Below are 22,035 nucleotides of genomic sequence, written 5' to 3'. Positions count from 1 at the left end.
CTAGAATGCCAACAGGTGCAGTATCGAGAGGGTGTTGGGCACGGAGGGGAAAAAAGGAGCAAAAAAGGAGAGGAGCGGGGAAAGACAGGCAGATGCGTTGGCAGAGAGCTGCAAATGAAGAGGTTGGGAGATGAGGATGGGGAGGAGATGATTGGACAGAGGGGGTGGAAATTTTCCGGTGGAGGGCACGAAGACAGTACGTTACCTTAGCTCGAGGCCAGGATAATTATGGGAGCGGAGAATGTGTCGTAAAGGTAACCCCCGTCTGCACATCCAGATGGCTCAGGTAGTGAAGCAGCCAAGTGTGTTACATTCAGCTGCATGTTGTGCCACAGAGAGGTCTACTTTGCTCTCGGCCACAGTTTCGGGGTGGCCATTCCTCGTGTTTATAGACTGAAGTGGAAAGTGCAAATTTGTACCGAGGCCAGGAATCGAACCTGGGTCTCCTGCTTTCTAGTCACATGCGTTGGCTGCTGAGCCACAGTGGCACAGCAGTTCGTACAACTGCACGGATGACCCTGGCACGTCTCCATCCTTGATCCACATTCTCACTGCCACCACAGCTTCTTTAAATTCCCCTGAACAAACAAACAGAAACTGTGTCATTCCATTTGTGTAAGTACGTGCTTCTGGGTTTTAGGCTGCATCCACCATTTACGTTCATTGCTGAGGTGCTGCTCCAGAACGTGGAGAGCCTCGGCAATTCTTTTCCTGTGTAAGGGGAAATTTGAGGTAGACTGGGGCTGTAGTGAGAATTTGGATCGAGGAGGGAGGTGTGCCAGGGTAGTCGGTGCAGTTGGGTGAACTGCTGTGTCGAGGTGGTTAGTGGCCTCGGTTGTAGCCTCAGTACAAATTTTCACTCGTCACATAAAATCGTATCTGTATGAGACAAGAAAAGTCTTTGAAGTTGTCATTTTATTTAGAATATGTTGGGCTTTCATCTGCATATCACACGTGTTGTACTTCCAAAACCTGACTGCACATTACAAAAACAGGATTTTACAGGATGGTATTCACTGGTAATTTTGTGTTATACATAATATTATTTTTTCATACAAATTTCTTGCAATAAAAAATGATTTTTTAGAAGTGTTGTTCTTAAATAAATGCTAATGTATTTTCATTCAAGTAATTTTAATATAAATCACAGAAAAATTAGACAACTGCACAGAGAAAACCTGAGTAATCACAGTGTTGTTTTGATTTGTGTGGCTCTAGTGACAACATTTTAATGTCAAAATTATGAAATTCATCAAATTCTAGTCATATTCTATACCTACTTCAACACTGACATACACTCTCCACAAGCCACTGTACGGTGCATGGCAGAAGCTATTTTGCATCATTGCTATCTGTTTCCTTTCCCGCTCCCTTGAAAATAGAGTGAGGGAGAGACAGCTGTCGTTATGCCTTCATACGAGCCCTAATTTCTCTCGTCTTCATAGTCCTTATGTGAAATGTGCATTGGCAGCAGTAAATTGTTGTGTAGTAAACTTCAGATGTCAACACTCTAAATTTTCTCAATAGTGCTTCATAAAAAGAATGTCCTCTTCCCTCCAGGGATTCTCATTTGATTTCACAAAGCATCTCTGCAATACTCGTGTGTTTGATCGAACCTACTGGTAACAAATCTAGTGGCTTGCATCTGCACTGCTTCGATGTCTGCCTTGAATCTAACTTGGTGGTGGTCCTATAAACTCGAGCAGTACTCGAGAATGAGTCACACTAGTGTTCTCTACACTGTCTCTCTTATATGTGAGCTACACTCTCCTACAGTTCTCCCAATCAACTGAAGTAAACAATTCGCCTTCCCAACTACCACACTTTCATGCTTGTTCCATTGTATATCGCTTTGCAACATTATGCTTAGATATTCAGTTGATGTGACTATGTCAAGTGGTACACTACCAGTGCTGTATTCATATTAGTTTGTTTTTCCTACTCATCTGCACTAACTTAGATTTTTCTACATGTACAGCAAGCTGCCACTACTTCACACCAAATAGAATTTTTGTTTGGGCAACATTGCATTCAACAACGTCATCTTGCCAACTTTGTTGTACACTGTAGTGTCATCAGCAAACAGCTGCAGATTACTGCTCACACTGCCCGTCATATCATTTATATTTACAGGGTGGAGAAAAATTGTCACAAAATCTTAACCCTGGATAGTTGATGCCAGTAGGAACCAAAATTACTAATGTTGCATATGTCGACAACACACCATTTTTAATCTACGGAAACTTGGTGCCACGCACTCTGATTGGCTGTAGGATTGCCCTGTTGCCATTTGTCAGTTGATGGGCAGCACTATAGTTGTCGGTTCACACATGCAAATCTCCATTGCCCCATCACTGCCACCGGCCAGAGTGGCTGAGCAGTTCTAGGTGCTACAGCCTGGAACTGCGTGACCGCTATGGTGGCAGGTTCAAATCCTGCCTTGGGCATGGATGTGTGTGATGTCCTTAGGTTAGTTAGGTTTACGTAGTTCTAGATTCTAGGGGACTGAGGACCTCAGAAGTTAAGTCTCATAGTGCTCAGATCCATTTGAACCATTTTGAACCCATCACTGCCCCAACGTGATACGCTCACATGTCGAGTAGGTCTTGCTGTTCCTCTCCACCTCACATCAGAGACATTCGCATGTAAGCTTTGGTTTGGAGCATACACACAAATTAATTGTACAGTAAGCATGGCGGCTCAGCAGTTGTTTGAAGAACAATGAGATATGGTTTTTGTTTATGGACTAGCAGACGGGAATGCACATGAAGTTAAAAGGGTTGTATGAGGAACGATACACAGCAAGACACCACCCACACCCACAAACCTTTACAGCAACTCACCAGTGACTTGGCGAAACAGCCTCGTTAGTGGGATATCGTGGTGATGCTATAAGACCTCGAACATGACGGAATGCTGCATTTGAAGAGACTGCTCTTGAGCACTTGGAGAAAACACCTACAACAAGTACTCGGGCGGTTAGACACAATGTGGGGGTCACACATCAGTTAGTCTGAGAGTTTTGAGGAATGACAGCCAGCATCCATTTAGTTTCCACCCTGTCCAAGACCTAAATCCCGTGGCAGACTACGAATACAGGCTAGGATTTTGCTGGTGGTTTCTGCAACATGTCGCATGAGATCCCGACTTCCCCACCATTGTGTTGTTTACCGACAAGTGCACCTTCCGTCAGGATGGCCTTTACAAAACTTGAAATGTTCGTTGATGCGCAAGAGAAAATTCTCATGTCACACATGTCCACAGACACCAGAAACAATTTTCGCTCGACATTTGAGCAGGCACTGTGGGCGACCATCTGATTCGGCCAATCCGTCTACCTCCTCATCTTACCGGATCAAATTACCTTCACTTTTTGCAAGAAACTCTGCCTGGTCTGCAGGAAGATGTTCCCCTGGACGTACGGCTTCGCATGTGGTTGTAGCACGATGGGGCACCCACATGTAACAGTCGTGCTGTGTGCAGATGTTTAAATGAACTCTTCGATGGCCGGGTAATTGACAGAGGTGATCGTAGGACGTGGCCCCCGCGATCACCAGACCTCACCCCACTGGAATTCTTCAAGGTTCTAGTTCACCCACGCGGATGCGAACCACCTAGAAACGAAAAGGAATTAATGGATCGCATTCAAAATGCCGCCAATCACATCAGGGCAATGCCAGGAATCTTTGAAAGAGTTTGACAAAACACCGTTCAGTGTTACCAAGCTTGTGTCGCCTCAGAGGGTCGCCTGTTTGAGCTCCTGCTTTAAGTAAACAATGTCCTAGCTACAAAGAAAAGGCCTTTTTCGGTGCTGAAACAACATGTAAGACTTTGTGTGTGTGAACTAACAGCTGTTGATGTGTTTGTTCCCGGTATGTCTTATTACGAAACTATAGTGGATGTGTCAGGACCCTGGCAGATTCTCCCGCAGGCCCAAAGAGTGGAAGGCTGGCGCACTATCGCCGAGTGTGCGGGCAGCATTGGATACATCGCAATCTCTGGCAAGCAAAGCATTCACGGTCATGTGTTGTCCAGAGCATCCGGCAACAGGGCAGTCCTGCAGCCAATCAGAGCCTGTGGCACCAAGTTTCCCTAGTTTAAAAATGCTGTGTTGTAGACCTACACAACATTAGTAGTTTTGGTTCCTACTGGCATCAGCTATCCAGGGTTAAAATTTTGTGACACAATTTTTCTCCCCCTGTATAGAGAGAGTAAAAGTGGTCCTATCACAGTTCTCTGGGGCACTTCTGACAGTACCCTCGCCTCTGATGATGAACACTGCCCATCGAGAACAAAATACTGGATTCTATCACGTGAGAAATCCTCAGGCCAGTATCATATTGTTTGACCGATGATGATTAGTTGCATCAATTTTCAAAATGTGTAATACCAATAATTAAGTCATTTCACATTATTTTGTTGAAGTATAATGGTTTTGAAAGTGTGATAGATTTCTTATGAAGAGTAAATTTTTAAATGATACAAATTTTTAAATGCATAAAATTAAAGAAATTGCCTCTGAATTTGCAGAAAATGTTTTTACTCTTGAAAAAAGTGTATGCATAAATTTATGATCAGTGTAATATGAAAGCATTGTTTATTAAAATTTTCAAAGTGAATCTTTATTTTGCTATAGTTTTGAATAGTCTTAGTGTGAATTAATAACAGTAATGACATAACGTGTGTAAGCAAAGTGTCACAGCACTCTGATTGCAGTTGCATAACTTCAATCCAAATGTCAATTTTGTGTCTTGCAACTTATGTGTTTCTGTTAATCTAGCCCAACAGCCACAATAGCAGGAAGCTAATGCCATTCCATAGCTGCATTTATAAAACTCTGGATATGACTGGTACTACAGTGGCACATTTCTCATCTTCTGGACAAAACCACACTTACTAATGCTATTAGAAAGGGTTTTTGTCAACAATATTCTAATAGATAATTGTTTTAGCTGGGGTAAGAAATGTTGGCCAGTTTGAACGTAAGTTAATGTTTGCGGTTACAGGTCCTGGACCGGGATTGCATTCTAAGACTTCCCGTCGTGCGTGCGGACAAAAGGTACTTCCCGTTAAATCATCGAGGGGAGAGCAACGATCCGTGGGGAATTGTGTCGGAGGTGACTGTGGATGACAGCAGCACCATAGTCACACTGAGGAGCATCATACAGGTCAGTAAGCCACTGCCCTACAATGGAACAGCTTTTAGCTCCACTTTAGAGCTCTCGTATACAATTTGATGCATCAAGAAGTAATTATTCTACCTGCTCATCACATAATCATCTGCTGCAGCAGCAGCAGCAGAACACATGATATTATTTTACGGGTGTAAAACAAGGATATTAACAAAAATTAGATAAAAAGTGGAGTAAAAATATCTTAGATATATGGTACAGTAATTTATAATGGTAAATGTAATTTGTCAATCCAATCAATAACATCCAGGATCAGTGCCGGGAAATGATTTTCATTGTCTCAATATGATGTTAAAGGACACTCCTGCATAGTATGTTGGATGCTCTGGGGTAGTTTTCTGCAAGAGCAGGGGTTGTGCAGTTTTTACACTATAAGGGGGGGGGGGGGGGGGGGTGAGTTCTCGCATACTGCACAGTTTGTGTCATGCCTTCCACTTATGCCAAACCAAATTGAAGCTTGGTGGTTGAAAGTGCGTATTGAGGTTAGGTTTTTGCTCCTGGTGGTCATAATCTCCCCCTCCCACAATTTGGTGATTCCACTACTATTGTCGATGGTGAAGTCTCTTTTCAAAAATACAAGAGGAGTAAGATTTACAGTAAACTATTTACTTATCTTCTTTTCTTGTTGTTGGCTCCAATTCTTTGTGCCTACGGGCTGAGTCTTGAAGCTGAAATTTTTTTACATTTTAGGTTCTATTGGTTCCAACTGGAGTAGTTAACGTTGAAGAATGCCTACAATATTTTTGTTTTCATGATAATTTATTCTCTTACATTTTTCTATATCACACTGTCATTTGAATTTTCACATTAACAAATCCGAATTTACAGTGTTCTTCCACAATACAAAAACACATTAGGCCACATCAGAGGCATGCCCACTACTACTTCACTCTGCAGTAATAACGGTATTCCAAAGGTCTTATAATCTTTCTTGGCAAACGAATTTCCAGTAGTTTGTATTATTATTTATAACTGAATCCAGAAATAAAAATAGTAAACAGTGCCAGATTGCATAATTAATAATAGAAATTTTAAGTGTGTCAAATATTTTGTAATTTCAAATGATTCTAAAAAATAATTTTAACTGTGCATACAGAGCTAGTACATATTGATTGTAGCAAAGAAAATAGTCATTTCTTTTTATAGATTTTAGCTTGAAATATAACACATCATGTACAAAATCATATGAATTCTTTCAGAAAAACAGCTGAGATGATGATAACCTGTTGAAAATTTGAAAATATTTCTGGTATCAACTACTTCTGTTAAGGAAAAGTAATGCTAGAGGAGTGCCTTTACATGGTGCTTACTGGATGTGTTTTGCTACCACTTATGGTTTGTTTCAAATCCTTCATCAAGGTGTTCTGCAGTGTCTTTATTGCTGGGTTTCTCGATTTTATCATGTTAGTTGTAGCACTTTTGATACTGCCACAAATGGGGAGCTCAGGGTCGACCAGTATCTTCTTATATGTATTTGAGAATTCCTGCCTTCTGAGTTCAAGTGGAGACACATGGTTAAGAGTTTGGAGCCAGTAAGTCTGTGTAGCTTTTTAGACATACTACGGTCATACGCATCATTGTATTGAGTTGGGTATCGAGCTTCAAGTATGGTTACTGTTCTGCCACACAGTAGCACATTTTTAATGGAGTTATCACTAATTTATGTTATTGGAGAAAGGCATAATTGATTTTAACAAGAGTACTTATTGAATCATACTTGTAGTGGATTAACATGTGGTATATGGATACATATAATAACATCCATCCTTTTTATTCCAGAAATACATGCACATGGTGTTTGTTGTTGTTGTTGTTGTTGTTGTTGTTGTTGTTGTTCTTGTTATTATTGCACTATCCAGTCCCAGGATTAGTTTTGTGCTGCTGCCAACTGTTGTCTGTCCTGAGCAAATAATTTCTGCCGTCTACATTGAACGGAACCTGCTTTACTGTATTAATCACTTGGTCTCCTTATTCTATTTTTACACCCCACCTCCACCGCCAGCTTCTTACATTTACAAACTGTGTATTCCTTGGTATCTCGGGATGTATCCTGTCAACCTCTCTCGTTCAGCCGTGTTGTACCATAAAGCTCATTTCTTCCCAGTTTGATCGCATACTACTGCATTAGTCACTATCAACTCATCTCATCTTCAGAGTACTTCTCTGGTACTACCTTTAAAAAGCTTGTATTTTCTTCTTGTCTTTCATGTTTATAATGCAATTTTTTATTTCCATACAAGACCACACTGGAGAGTGTTTCAGTGAAGATTTCCTAACGCTTAATTTTATAGTTGATGTTAACATAAATCTGTTCTTTAGAAAAGCTTTCATTGCTACTGGCCATCTACTTTTATTTCATCTCTCTTTCAGCAGTTGTCAGTTATTTTGTTGCCAAACTAGTAGAACTCAACTACTACTTTTAGTGCTTCATTACATACGTGATCCCTTACCGTCATGAGACGTAATCTGGCAACACTATTACAGAAACCTCCCTCACATTTTTTATTTTAAATTTGTAAATGTCTGTTCTCTAATTTGCTTTCAAGACATTATCTGTTCCCTACAATGGTCTTCAAAGGCATTTGCCATCTCCAAGATCAGTACAGTGTTATTGGTAAACAACACAGTCATGACAGCATTCTACAGAATATGTGTATGTGCGAAGTGTTCCCCCCCCCTCCCGCTGAAGTTGGTGAATGCAGTGCTAGTGATGATGTCTACCAGACAAGGATGCTGAGCAAGCTGATGAGCAGAAGCAGCTCCAGTATTGATCTGATGGCACTCATTCTAAGATCAGCCTTCTCTCTCTCTCTCTCTCTCTCTCTCTCTCTCTCTCTCTCTCTCCCTGTCTCTGTCTCTGTCTCACTGCGAGGCCTTCTCTCTCTCTCTCTCTCTCTCTCTCTCTCTCTCTCTCTCTCTCTCTCTCTGTGTCTCTCTCTCTCACTGCGAGGCCTTCAGAAATTGAGTGAACGGGAACGTGAAAACATGGAGAGTGCACTGCAAAATTTTTGCAGGTGTACAACCACTTCAGTGAGCCAGTGGACGTGTACTACATGACGCGGCGGGGCAATGAGGTGGAGCGTGTGGGCACCGTGCAGGCGGGGCGGCCCCTCAACCTGCCGCTCTACGCCATCTACACACCCACCAACGAGCTCTTCTTCAGCGTCAAGGGGTGAGTGCGGCATCTGTGTATACTTAAGCTCACATGGTTGAAGTGTGAAAATAGTAAGTGAATATTTGTTGCCTCTGAGGACATCTTCCCGATTAGGAGATGAAATGGTAAGCATGGAAACATGCCTATGTCTGGATACAACTTCATTTCAGTATGTTTGTAGAAGGGTAATATCAAAACTAATGTCTCCTACATCTTTAAATGTACGACAACCGTTTATTTTTTGTCACAGTTACTTGATTTTAAAGGCTGAAGAATCCTTTATTTTTCCACATAATCTTCATTACAGTTGATGCAATTCTGTAGGCACTGTGGTAGTTTTACGATGTGCATGTCATACCATCTCACTTCGTGTCCTTCAGGAAGTGTTGGACTGTACCACTGACCTCATTGTCATAGCAGAACTGTTGGCCAGACAAGAGTTCTTCCATCTTACAAGGGAACCGCCCCATCGCACCCCCTTCAGATTTAGTTATAAGTTGGCACAGTGGATAGGCCTTGAAAAACTGAACACAGATCAATTGAGAAAAGAGGAAGAAGTTGTGTGGAACTGTGAAAAAATAAGCAAAATATACAAACTGAGTAGTCCATGCGCAAGACAGGCAACATCAAGGTTAGCGTGAGCTCAGGAGCGCCGTGGTCCACTGGTAACGTGAGCAGCTGCGGAACGAGAAGTCCTTGATTCAAGTCTTCCCTCAACTGAAAATTTTACTTTCTTTATTTTTGCATAGTTATTATCTGTCCGTTCGTTCATTGACATCTCTGTTCACTGTTATAAGTTTAGTGTCTGTGTTTTGCAACCGCATCGCAAAACCGTGCGATTAGTAGACGAAAGGATGTGCCTCTCCAATGGGAACCGAAAACATTTGATCGCAAGGTCATAGGTCAACCAATTCCTCCACAGGAAAACACGTCTGATATATTCTATACGACACTGGTGACGGCATGTGCGTTACATGACAGGAATATGTTGTCGACCCACCTAACTTGTACACTTGGCGATTCTTCTACCTTGCCCGATTTAGGTTTTCTTGTGGATGTGATAATCACTCCCAAAAAAAGTGATGAAAACATAAGAGTTTGTCACATAAACTGAAAATAAAAAAATTAAACTTTTCACTCGATGGAAGATTTGAACCAAGGACCTTTCGTTCCGCAGCTGCTCACGTTGCCACGAGACCACGGCGCTCCTGCGTTCCCCTTGTCCTTAATGTTGCCTATCTTCCCTTGAACTACTCAGTTTGTATATTTTGCTTATTTTTTCACAGTTCCACACAACTTCTTCCTGTTTTCACAGTTGATCTGTCTTCAGTTTTTCAAGGCCTATCCACTGTGCCAACTTATAACTAAATCTGAGGGGGGTGTGATGCGGAGGTTCCCTTGTTAGGGATGATGTGGTTTCAACCAAAGTTTTTCAAGAGATTGACTCTCGACCATGTAGCGTAACCTAGCATTCTGAGGAATACTCTGTTACACTATGTGCCTTCAGGACAACTAAAGATGATCATGACTTTTAAGGGGGGTAGGACGCCAAAGGGGACAACTTACAGCAGGAGAGACACCACAGGAATTTTCAATTTCCACTGTCTATAATTTTAAAAATAAATTCATAAAAGTTTGTCAGAATGACCAGAAAGGATTCAGGATTTACTCTTATAGTGTCTGTATATGTTTGGATGGATATGTGTGTGTGTGTGTGTGTGTGTGTGTGTGTGTGTGTGTGTGTGTGTGCGTGCGTGCGTGCGTGCGAGTGTATACCAGTCCTTTTTTCCCCCTAAGGTAAGTCTTTCCGCTCCCGGGACTGGAATGACTCCTTACCCTCTCCCTTAAAACCCACATCCTTTCGTCTTTCCCTCTCCTTCCCTCTTTCCTGATGAGGCAACGGTTTGTTGCGAAAGCTTGAATTTTGTGTGTTTGTTTGTGTGTCTATTGCCCTGCCAGCGCTTCGTTTGGTAAGTCACATCATCTTTGTTTTTAGATATATTTTTCCCACGTGGAAAATATATATATATATATATATATATATATATATATATATATATATATATATATATATATATATATATATATATATATATATATAAAAAAACAAAGATGAGGTGACTTACCGAACAGAAGCGCTGGCAGGTCGATAGACACACAAACATACACACAAAATTCAAGCTTTCGCAACAAACTGTTGCCTCATCAGGAAAGAGGGAAGGAGAGGGGAAGACGAAAGGAAGTGGGTTTTAAGGGAGAGGGTAAGGAGTCATTCCAATCCCGGGAGCGGAAAGACTTACCTTAGGGGGAAAAAAGGACAGGTATACACTCGCACACACGCACATATCCATCCACACATACAGACACAAGAATTCTGTGTAAGCGATGTTTGTTTTCTAGTAATTGAGAGATAGACATCAGATAGTGGCTGGATGTAATGTCCTTGTGACAAGGTCTGTAATTCCAATGATTAGTGATGAAATGTACTTTTATTAAGAAAGGGTACTCTGGAGAATTATGAGATTATTATACAAGTAAAAATGGTTCAAATGGCTCTAAGCACCGTGGGACTTAACATCTGAGGTCATCAGTCCCCTAGAACTTAGAACTACTTAAACTTAAATAACCTAAAGACACCACACACATCCATACCTGAGGCAGGATTCGAACCTGCAACTGTAGCAGCCTTGTGGCTCCAGACTGAAGCGCCTAGAACCGTTCAGCCACAGCTATAAAAGTAAAGATTACAGCGATGTTCATGCCTGCACCAATATTAGAATGCATACACAAAACGGGTACTGCATATGCTGGCAGAAGACCACAAACAGCAAGTAGACTCTAGCAGCGTAGTAAGTTGTGTGTCCCACTCAGCTGTTAAACACTGCAAGCATCCCTAAGTCCCATCAATTGTTCGTTTGAAAACTTGAGCCACAGTGTAGTGCTGGTCGTACATTTGAGCAGCACTCTAAATTCTTTCCATGAATTTCCTTGATGTAATGCAGACTAAAAGAACAACTTCTTGGACTTGTTTCTCACAGGTGATGAAACCTGAGCATTTCTTTCTACAGTGAGACAAAACAACAGTCACGAGTGTGCTGGCAACCCTCTTCACATAAGCCTCAAAAATTCAAACAGCCAGTCTGCTGGTAAAGTCACGGTAACCGTATTTTTGGACCAGAAGGGAGTACTGTTGGTCGACTGACAGCTGGGACAACAATAAATGCTTACGGGCACTTTGAAACAATGGAAGAATTCAGAAGGGCAGTTTAGAACCAGAGAAGAGGAATGCTGATCAAGGCTGGAAGCATTCTCCGTGGCCCATGGGTCACCTGATATGATGTAAAGCACCTTATACAGGTATGTGTGGTATGCAACAGTGACAATGGATCTGTCACCCTTTCAATGAGTGTTACCTTTAACAAACACTGTGAATATACGGTCACCTTTCTTGAGTATCCTTATGGTCTGGCAACTCTACCCCACAAATGTGCATGAACTACTTTTTTTTGCGGACTGTGTTTCCTTGAGGGTGGCACGTAAAGAAAGTATTAACTACTCAGAGCTTCTCAATGAATTTGACTCTTTCATTAAAACTATTCTGTGGTTTTAAAATCATAATGGATAAGTCACATCATCTTTGTTTTTATATATATATATATATATATATATATATATATATATATATATATATATATATATATATATATATATAAAATAGAGGGAAACATTCCACGTGGTAAAAATGTATCTAAAAACAAAGATGATGTGACTTACCAAACGAAAGCGCTGGCAGGTCGATAGACACACAAACAAACATACACACAAAATTCAAGCTTTCGCAACAAACTGTTGCCTCATCAGGAAAGAGGGAAGGAGAGGGAAAGACAAAAGGATGTGGGTTTTAAGGCAGAGGGTAAGGAGTCATTCCAATCCCGGGAACGGAAAGGCTTACCTTAGGGGGAAAAAAGGACGGGTATACACTCGTTCGCGCGCGCACACACACATCCATCCACACATATACAGGCACAAGCCTAAAAGGATTGAGATGCAAGGCTGGAAGTCAGAAATTCCTGGAAGGTTTGGAGAGGGTGATTTTTGAGGAAGAGGAGGTGGGTCCCGCTGCGACGGAGGACGGAACTGTTCCAGGCAGGGTTCAATTTGGATAGTGTCCTGGGGAGTTGGATCATTAGGAGTAGGATTAGGATCATTTTTCTTCATGGCAAAGTGATATTTCCAGCAGAGAGTACGAGTGTAGGACAGTAAATCTTTGACGAGGGCTGTTTGGTTGAATCTGGGAGTGGGGCTGAAGGTGAGGCCTTTGGATAGGACAGAGGTTTCGGATTGGGAGAGAGGTTTGGAGGAAAGGTTGACTGCTGAATTAGGGTGTTGTGGTTCCAGATTGTGTTGATTGGAATTTTGAGGTTTTGGAGGGAGTGGAGCTGGAAGTGGGAGATTGAGTAGATGGGAGAGACTGGGTTTGTGTGCAATGAGAGGAGGTTGAGGTTTGCTGGAAAGGTTGTGGAGGGTGAGTGAGTTGCCTTTCCGGAGGTGGGAAACCAGGAGATTGGATAGATTTTTGAGGTGGATGGTGGCATACTGTTCTAATTTGTGGTTGGCCTGTAGGAGGATGCTCTGAACAGCCGGTGTGGATGTGGGAGAGGAAAGATTAAGGACTTTTATTAAGGATAGGAGTTGACGGGTGTGTTCATTGGCTAAGTTGACGTGTAGGTGAAGGATTAGGTGGGTGAGGGCAATGGATTGTTCAGTTTGGAACTGGTATAGGGACTGATGGAAAGAAGGATTACAGCCAGAGATGGGAACTTTAATTGTGAGGCCTTTGGGGGTAATGCCAAATGTCAGACAAGCCTGAGAAAATAGAATATGGGAGCGTAATCTGGCTAGGGCGAAGGCATGTTTGCGGAGGGAATGTAAATAAAACTTAATGGGGTCGTTGTGGGGGTGTTGTGAGGGTGACATGGTATTAGAAGGTGGAAAGTGGAACATGAGGCTGAAATGAAAATGAAAATAAAAATATATGGGGAGAGATAAAGGTGAACTGGAAAGTAACTGGAGATCTGGTGTGAAAAAGGCGAAAAGGTGTTGGTTACAGCTGGGCTATGTTGGACTTGGGTTGGTAGACAACGATGTGCACAAAGGTTAGGTGGTTGTGTTGCCGTCAAAACACGTTAAAGGACGGAGAAATTCGAGAAAATTTCGAAAAAACTGTGTGTAATGTATTAAAAGGAGTGGTTTTGTGATGGCAGATTATGAAAATTAGGCTAACAATTGTCTGACGAAGAAATAATGACGTTAAAACCTGTGGGAAGCGGCTAAAAATTATCAGTGATGTGGGAAAAACGGAAATGGAAATAAAGCGAAAGTTATTAGAAATAGCCGAAATGGTTGTTTAAAAGGTGAAAGGAACTGTTTGTGAACTAGAAACGGTGGATTTTATAGCAGCGGTAGTGTTGAAAGCGGCAAAAAAATTTTTTTGGTTATGGTTTGGAAGTGGGTTACGTATTATTGAGTATATATAGGCGGGATAAAATTGTATAGCAGATTACGGTAAAAAGGAGAAGGTGAATACAAAGTGAAACTACTGGCAAAAAAACAGAGAGATAATAAGACGACAGGAAAGATTTCGAAATGCAACAGTGACAATAACAAACGTAATTGTTGGGTTCAAATTAATGATATTAATATAATAGAGGGAAACATTCCACGTGGGAAAAATATATCTAAAAACAAGGATGATGTGACTTACCAAACGAAAGCACTGGCAGGTCGATAGACACACACACACAAACACAAACATACACACAAAATTCAAGCTTTCGCAACAAACTGTTGCCTCATCAGGAAAGAGGGAAGGAGAGGGAAAGACGAAAGGATGTGGGTTTTAAGGGAGAGGGTAAGGAGTCATTCCAATCCCGGGAGCAGAAAGACTTACCTTAGGGGGAAAAAAGGACGGGTATACACTTGCGCACACACACACACACACACACACACACACACACACATCCATCCACACATATACAGACACAAGCAGACATATTTGAAGACAAAGAGTTGGGCAGAGATGTCCAAAGACAGCTATCTGCCTTCCCCCCAACTGCCTTTACATGCTTGTCCCCCTTCATATCGCCCTGCAATGTTACGCCCAAATATTTAATCGACGTGACTGTGTCAAGCGCTACACTACTAATGGAGTATTCAAACATTAGCGGATTCTTTTTCCTATTCATCTGCATTAAATTACATTTATCTATATTTAGAGTTAGCTGCCATTCTTTACACCAATCACAAATCCTGTCCAAGTCATCTTGTATCCTCCTACAGTCACTCAACGACGACACCTTCCCGTACACCACAGCATCATCAGCAAACAGCCGCACATTGCTATCCACCCTATCCAAAAGATCATTTATGTAGATAGAAAACAACAGCGGACCTACCACACTTCCCTGGGGCACTCCAGATGATACCCTCACCTCTGATGAACTCACCATCGAGGACAACGAGCTTAGTTGTAATGTTAGTGTAAAAGTCCACAGCCTGTACCTGCATCAAAAAATGGAGTGATTGACAGCTATTTATTTACAGGACAGTTACCACAGCAATGATGAAGCAGAGAGTGATCTTGCTCATGCCTTCTGTTCTGTTCACTGTTGTTCAATCACTCTGCTACTTCAGGTTCCAGATGCAGACAAATCTTGCGGTACCTAACAGTAGTGATTTGTTTTTATTGTTTCTGAGTGTGGTGTGTTTCTTTTACATGACGGAATGTTTTAAATTAGTTAAAAAAGTTCACAGAAAAGTGCTGAGACTTACTAATCGGCTGAGCACTTTCCTGTGTATTAATGGGCAGCAACTGAATGTATCTGGAATAGAAGAACCAAACTGTTGGTGCAGCAGGCGTATTGTGAGCACAGACAAACTGAATCCACATCGCCCCCTCACATGTTCGACTGTCATTCACTTTGCTATTATGATTGAGGTATGCACTCACACATTGAATTCTTCCTTGAATGTCTCTGACACGCTAGTGAAGCCCGAGGAGGAAGTGTCCAACAAAACAGTGAGGAGATGAGGAAGAGATACCAGGGAAGAAGGAATAAAAGTTTGATGAGCAATTTACAGGTTTTAAAGAGGGACTGTAAAGATAAAGGTTCTGTGAGGAAACAAAAGAAAAGAATCTTCAAAAATGAAATGTTACTAATAGAACTACTTGTAGTGTTCTTAGTATATGCCAAAAGATTAAACATTAATTAGAAAACAGAAATCCTGACTGAAATATTAAGTTAATACCTGTGACTCAATTACTTAAATCTTTAAAATATGAGATCTTATTTTGTGATGACTCCTGACATGATAGAACAAAATTAAAGCAATTCTCAGAACCAGCATTGCTAATTAATTCTAGAACACCTGTTTTTGAGAAATCATCTGAAAAAATTTAAACAAGCAGGCTTGTCTAATTTAGCACCAAGTTTTCATTATTTGCTTTTGACATACCTTAGCATCTCTGTTGCTGACAAATGTACATACTGCAAGATTCCAGACCTGAGTAAACTGAAAATAATGGAAAATGAAACTATCAGATTCTGAGCTACAATATACGTATGGCTGTTCTGCACATCACCCAAAATTTCCTTTTGTATTTGGTGACTTCACCAAGTCTCAACTAAACTGACACTTTCTTACCTACTCTAGACATAAAGTTGCACTACAGATCAGTCTGTCACCACAATGTAAGGTATGTGTTAAAGACAAATAATAATAATTCAACTGGGACAGTGCAAAAGTACTGTGCATATTAATGAAATAAATGTATGTAAGTAGTAAAAAGAGTGGGGAAGCCACACAATGTGAGTAATTAATTTGTAGCATAGTCATCACAGCCAGGATTGTATTTCAGACTAAATCATTCATAACATTTCAACATAACAGGTGCACAGGTTAACAGCATGAAAATGTCTAACAGCTGTTCATTGGCTATCATACACTATCCTCCTGTTGGTGGCCTTCAGCTTGACATGGATATGCATTGACAATATTTGCTTTATACTACAACAAATGCAGGATGTAGAAGACACTTTGTTAATTTTAGCTGAAATTTTGAGTGCTGCTCAAATGTACGACCAGCACTACACTGTGGCTCAAGTTTTCAAAAGAACTATTGATGGGACTTAGGGATGCTTGCAGTGTTTAACAGCTGAGTGGGACACACAACTTACTACGCTGCTAGAGTCTACTTGTAACAGTAGATGAAGCATTTGCGGTTTATTTTCATGTCAACACAGTCGCACACACAACTGAATTTAATTGAAAAGGACATCAGCCTGTGGTTATTCTCATTGTGTCTGGGGCAGGCCTTGTGTGATGCAAATTTGACCCCCACTGATTTTATGACTATATTACAAAATGGGACTCTCTACAATGACCTTGCAACAATAGAGAATTGATAAAAATGCAAATGAAATGAGTATGAGTGTTAGCAAGAGACAGTCAATTTGTGCTCCAGTAAATCCTAGCAACATTTGAGTATATGTAAGAAAGTGGGGGGGTGGGGGTGTTAGGTTTCTGGAGGAGTGACATCTGCACACAACATTGGATTGGGGTCTCCATGTAAGAGGGATAGTTTGCAAGGCAAACAAGGTCCTCTTCTGAGAAAGAAGAATTTTGAACAATTTTCAGAAAGGTTAAGCAAGAGGCAGGCTGTATCTTGGTAAGGCCTAATCTGTAGTGTTGGACCCAAACCAATTGCAGTGTGATTACAGACCTGGAGGGCAGTAAGATCTGTGCAGGGAAATTTTGAGCAGTACAGTAGTGTCAGTGCCACCTTAAATAAGTTAGTGTGGAACTCGGAAAACTGAGTGGAAGAGCCCTAAGAGAAGTCCTAAACACCCAGCCTGGGACACCTCAGTGTGAAACTGGATGTATTGTAGGATTAGAGGAAATTCAGTGATTTTATGTATAACTGTAGTCTGTATATTGCCACAGCAGCATGGAAGCTTCACTGCAATTTAATGTAATAATAATTATAATAATAATAATCATTACAGGTACACTGTCTCAGTAATACCATTTGTGTGGAAGGAACTGCAGAATATGTTGACACACAGCAAGATGCTCCAGTGTGAACCGAAAGACAAGAAGGATAAGGACCCATTCTTTATGAAGGTTTGTTGTTTAAGGAGTAAAGGTAACAAACACCCCTCTAATTAATATTAATAGAAATGCTGCAAATGCCGGGTCATCAAATGGCATGTAAACTATGCTGATTCAAATGAAACTATATAGCTCCAGAGACATTTTCAGGTCTCAGACATGTATGGTGTACATATGCAGACTGAAGCAACAAATTAAAATTTGTACCGAGGCCAAGATTCGAAACTACGTCTCTTGCTCTCTAGGCAGATGCACTACCGTATTCACTTGAATCTAAGCCACACCTGAAAAATGAGACTCGAAATCAAGAAAAAAAAATTTTCACGAATCTAAGCCGCACCTGAAATTTGAGACTCGAAATTCAAGGGGAGAGAAAAGTTTTAGACCGCACCTCCAAATCGATACAAAGTTGGTCCATTGTAATATGAGACACAATTTAGGTCGAATGAATGACGATACAGCTATAGTACTTTGGTTCGAGTCGTAAGCTTAGCAGTTAAGCTTTACCAGGTAGCCATAGCTGTGCGTCAGGCGCTCCGTCCATATTTATACGGGTACCCTTCTTTTTTCATGTGCTTCATCTGGTTTGAATCGATTGCTTATTTAGCTTTGATCTGATATGTTCCATTCTCTTTGTTTACATCACTCTAAGCTGAAAATGCATTTTTGTACTGTGTCATGCATTGTTTGTTGCATTCTGAAAATGAGTGTTTACGACCTGTCACTGCTCGCGGCATGGCTTGCTTTTGAGCGCACTACCACCGCTTAAAAAAAAAGAGAGGAATTGTCTCATAAGCAAAACAATGGCAAGAGACTGCTATTTGTTGTTACTTACACTTCTGCTTTCTTTGATAATGATCAACAAGAACCAGATAATGGACTGTGTATGATAGATGATGTTCTGAACGAGAGTTTAGCGAAAATTTTTCTCCGTTTGAAAATCTTTGCAGGCACCTCTTTAGTACATTACATTCTGCACAGAAATTAGTCATCTTAGATTTAAAAATCTAGTCAATTGCTGCGCTTCATTTATGACTGTATCACTATTAGGCATAAGAATAATACGAATATAATCATGACATGATATGTATATTCTTCCGCGTTTGCTGTTGCCTCACTCTAGTTTCGTAGTTTATTAGGCAGACAGGATTTAAATGAGATAACAGCAAACATGAAAGAATACAAGGCAAAATGTTTATATTCGTATTATTCTTATGGTGAAGAGAATAATGCATGTGCTTCACAATTCATAAAAGCTCCTATTAGGAACCATCTCTTCTCACAGGTAGGAAAGAATTCAGAACGTAGAGTTGGCCATATTGGCAAACATCCCAAACAGTCTTGCCAGTCGGATTTTCATAGTACATTGAAATTCTGCTACATTCAAAGATGAACAATACGGAATTTGTATTTACCTTGTTGGACAATGTATGAAAATGAAAATGCTGTGGTCGAAACTCAGGGCGGAGAAAAAAGCTCGTCTTCCACCTTTTTATCTTTAAATTTATTTACTGATGCAGAGGTTTTGGCGCCAGTATTTATCTTTGTGCCTGCAAAGCATGGCTGTGTAGCGCTACATATATTCGACGGCAGAAGTTAGTTGTGGTGGCACCTAACAACATTTTTCAGAACTTCCACTTACTTTGCACTCGATTCTAAGCCACAGGTGGTCTTTTGGATTACAAAAACCAGAAAAAAGTGCGGCTTGGATTTGAGTAAATACGGTAACCGATGTGCCGCTCTGGCACAGTAGCTTTGCACAACTGCACCGACTGTCCTAGTGCACCTCCCTCCTCTACCAAATTTCCATTCACACCTCAGCCCGCTTGGTATTGCTCCTAAACTCAAACAGCACACAAGGGCTCTCAAACTGTTTTGGAATAGCACCTCGGCAGAATCCAGGCCTCGGTACAAATTTTAATTTGTTGCTTCAGTCTGCGTATGTGCAAAATATTCTGAGTCTGACAAGACACAATTGAATTGAAATCATGTTTCCAAGGAAAAATGCCCTGTTAATTGCAGCTTTAATAAACACAACATAAATATTCATTTATAGTTAATTATTTATCTAACAAAGAGACTGCATGGCAATCATATTTTAGTAATTTTTTATGCGCGGTGTATAGTACGTGAAGTTCAGAATTCGGATATTAATTTTACAAAAAGATTTGATGTAGCTCTAAAAATTCTTGAAAAAATCAACTTCGAAATTTTCCAAGTATCTGTATTCAGTAATGCATGGTCAATTTGTTGACTGACCATATGACTCTGCTAAAATGCTCATCTGCAACATGGATGATCTTGGTTGATTCGTGGCTTACGTGGTTTTAAACAATGGTGCATGTTCTATGAGCATTTTTGTGAAGTGCAAAATACATAAACATGAAAAAAAATTAATTTGTAATGCCTTTTTTATTGAAACAACATTTATTATCAATCTTTTTGTAAAATATCAGTTATTAAGAATTTATGTTTTGTGTGTGATATGTAATTAGAAATAAGAAGATGGGCATTTTTCGTAAAAACTGACAATCAGATTTGTGTTAATTAGTATATATTTGATAAATTTGTACTTAAATGACATGGATATTATATCTGAATGGAAAACACAAAAACTTACTAACTGAAGCGAGATTCGAACCAGAAATTACCAATCTCAAGCACTACAGACCTTCTTTTTTTATTTTTGCCCCCTCTCATTTTTAAATTTTTGTCTTCCCCCTCTCCCCCCATCTTTACATATTTTATGCTTCACAGAAATGTTTGCAGAACATTCACTGTTGTTTAAAAATTTGTACTGGCCAGAAATGGAATCCTCGGTCACCTAAGAAACCATGTGGTGTGACAACAAAATCTTCTGTAACATATTTGAGTTCTGAACTTCATTTACCACAACTATGATAAATACAAAAATCTGATTGTCATTGAAAGAAAACCATTGAAGTGGACCAGTACTGAATTGGGGAGAAAGAGGATTTGGCACAGCTTGACGAAAAATAGTGCTGGTTAGTAGGAAACATCCTAAGGCATCATGGAGTAGTTAATTGGAGGGTAAGTCTGGAGGGTAAGAGTGTTCAAGGGTAAGAGTGTTCAAGGGTAAGAGTGTTCAAGGGTAAGAGTGTTCAAGGGTTTCTCAATTTGCTCATACGAATAAACTGAATGACCCCTCGAGAATAAGTATCTGCTAAGCTTTATTCTCTGCGGGGGAACTGCTGTTTCTAATTTTCTTCCTTCCCTGGGTCATTCATATATGCAGGATGTGTCTCACGCTAAAGCACTCCACTATTTGAACTGGTGCTAATTTGCAGATTGTGGGAGAACTGGAGCAGGTGTACTTCGAGCAGACGAGCCGGCACACGGTGGCGAGCTCCTGCTACAACATCTATCTGCGGCCGGCCGTCATGCTCAAGAACCTGCTTCCCGTGGACATCATCTGCTGCCTCGCGGGCACTGCCAAGGAGACGCGGCTCAAGCCGGGCCACCGCGCACAGGTGGCTACTGCCGAGCCGGGCAGCTCTGTCATCATCATCAGGGTCAGTGGCTGACATGCGACATTGCGACTTTTGTATATTAGTGTGGATGCGATTGATTCGTTCCCTCATCTTCAGGTGCTAAATGCAAAGTGTTGTTGATGTAACGGTTGTTCTCTCTCACCATTCTTACAGTTTGTGGTTTCTCTGGTCCCTAGGGCTTGCCTGTTGGTTATTGTCCCTGGTTTTTTTTTATGAAGCGGTTAGGTCAAATAACGGATCCAATTAATTTAGTTTTTCTTCTGTGTATCTTGTTATAATCACTATCTTTTCGCATGGGACATTCTTTTGATTGGGGAGAAAGCAATTACATTATTCCACATGGTTCTGTTCTAAGTCCAATAATAAGTAACCTTCCATCTAATATCCAACAAGCAGAACTAATTGCATCTTTTAAGTGGTACAGGTATTTTAATCAACACAAACTTATGTAGAGCAACAGAATAATATTCTCAAAATTCAGTTCTGCGTGTCTGGAAGTATTACACCAATTATAAAAGTAACACACAGTGAGGATATAACAATTAGGACGGAAACCTCAAAAGTTTAGGTGCTCGTATTGATGAGAACTTTAACTGCAAAAAATGTATGTTTGAATTCCTAAACCTATTATTTTAAGGCATATTTGCAGGAAAGTTTTGATGGCTCAAAACTCTGCCATAAGAATATTATGTGGTGCTCGCCAGCAATCATCTTCTTGATATTTGTTCAAGAAGTTAGGTATTTTGTCTGCCTCATGACGTTTGTTAGAAATACTCCATTCAGTTCAGAAGGAACAGTTACGTACATAATAACAGAAGAAAAAATTACATTCCTCAGCTCAGTACAGCCGATAGATACACATAAAACAGAACTGAAAATTTACATTCCTAGCTTTCGGAACTTTGTTCCTTCATCAGGGAGGAGAGAGGGGAAAAAAGGGAAGAAGGGAAAGTGGATTCAGTTACTCACAACCCAGGTTATGAAGCAACAGGGAAAGGTAAACAGG

General features: G+C 40.6%; 1 protein-coding gene across 1 annotated transcript in view; it reads left to right on the top strand.

Annotated features, from left to right (window-relative positions):
• The window catches only part of LOC124719041 (vacuolar protein sorting-associated protein 13), a 447,369-nt gene that overhangs the window by 262,498 nt on the left and 162,836 nt on the right, over positions 1 to 22,035 (top strand). The window contains exons 38-41 of the mRNA XM_047244711.1: positions 5,007 to 5,168; positions 8,207 to 8,364; positions 17,412 to 17,529; positions 20,826 to 21,050. Of these exons, the coding sequence (XP_047100667.1) occupies positions 5,007 to 5,168; positions 8,207 to 8,364; positions 17,412 to 17,529; positions 20,826 to 21,050 (663 nt within the window). The remainder of the gene's footprint in view (positions 1 to 5,006; positions 5,169 to 8,206; positions 8,365 to 17,411; positions 17,530 to 20,825; positions 21,051 to 22,035) is intronic.

Source organism: Schistocerca piceifrons, chromosome 10, assembly GCF_021461385.2.
Source record: "Schistocerca piceifrons isolate TAMUIC-IGC-003096 chromosome 10, iqSchPice1.1, whole genome shotgun sequence".
NCBI classification, from domain to species: Eukaryota; Metazoa; Arthropoda; class Insecta; order Orthoptera; family Acrididae; genus Schistocerca; species Schistocerca piceifrons.
Note: the sequence above shows the minus strand (reverse complement) of the source record. Positions and strands in the feature narration are given on the sequence as shown.